This window comes from Cariama cristata, unplaced genomic scaffold (assembly GCF_000690535.1).
Source record: "Cariama cristata isolate BGI_N322 unplaced genomic scaffold, ASM69053v1 scaffold27078, whole genome shotgun sequence".
Classification (NCBI taxonomy): Eukaryota; Metazoa; Chordata; class Aves; order Cariamiformes; family Cariamidae; genus Cariama; species Cariama cristata.
Window position 1 is genome coordinate 38,566 of NW_009633330.1, and position 249 is coordinate 38,814.

The 249-nt window shown below is 64.7% G+C and overlaps 1 protein-coding gene across 1 annotated transcript in view; it reads left to right on the forward strand.

The window, feature by feature from the left end:
• UIMC1 (ubiquitin interaction motif containing 1) overlaps window positions 1–172 on the forward strand; it is a 34,800-nt gene extending 34,628 nt beyond the window's left edge. Inside the window, exon 14 of the mRNA XM_009706728.1 lies at window positions 1–172. This exon is cut by the window's left edge and continues 15 nt beyond it. Within this exon, the coding sequence (XP_009705030.1) occupies window positions 1–172 (172 nt within the window).
• The last annotated feature ends 77 nt before the right edge of the window (window positions 173–249 follow it).

A 249-nucleotide genomic window follows, 5' to 3' on the forward strand; every position in this document is an offset into this window, starting at 1 on the left:
AGACAGCCCCGACTCCCTTCAGCACCTTCCTTTCGACGTCTCTCCTGCAAAATCCGGCGTTTCCTTCTCGGAAGCCGCGGACTGCGTGGTGGACTTGGAGCCACACGTGGCCCTTCGCTTGGGCAGCCTGCAGCAGACCAAAGGCTGCCGCCGGAGAAAGCGCAAGTTCTGAGGCCAGCAGTGTGGTAGGCCCCTTCGGCAGCTCCCCGTGCCTCGGCGAGGGTCTGCACAGCGCCGTACCCCTGCTTC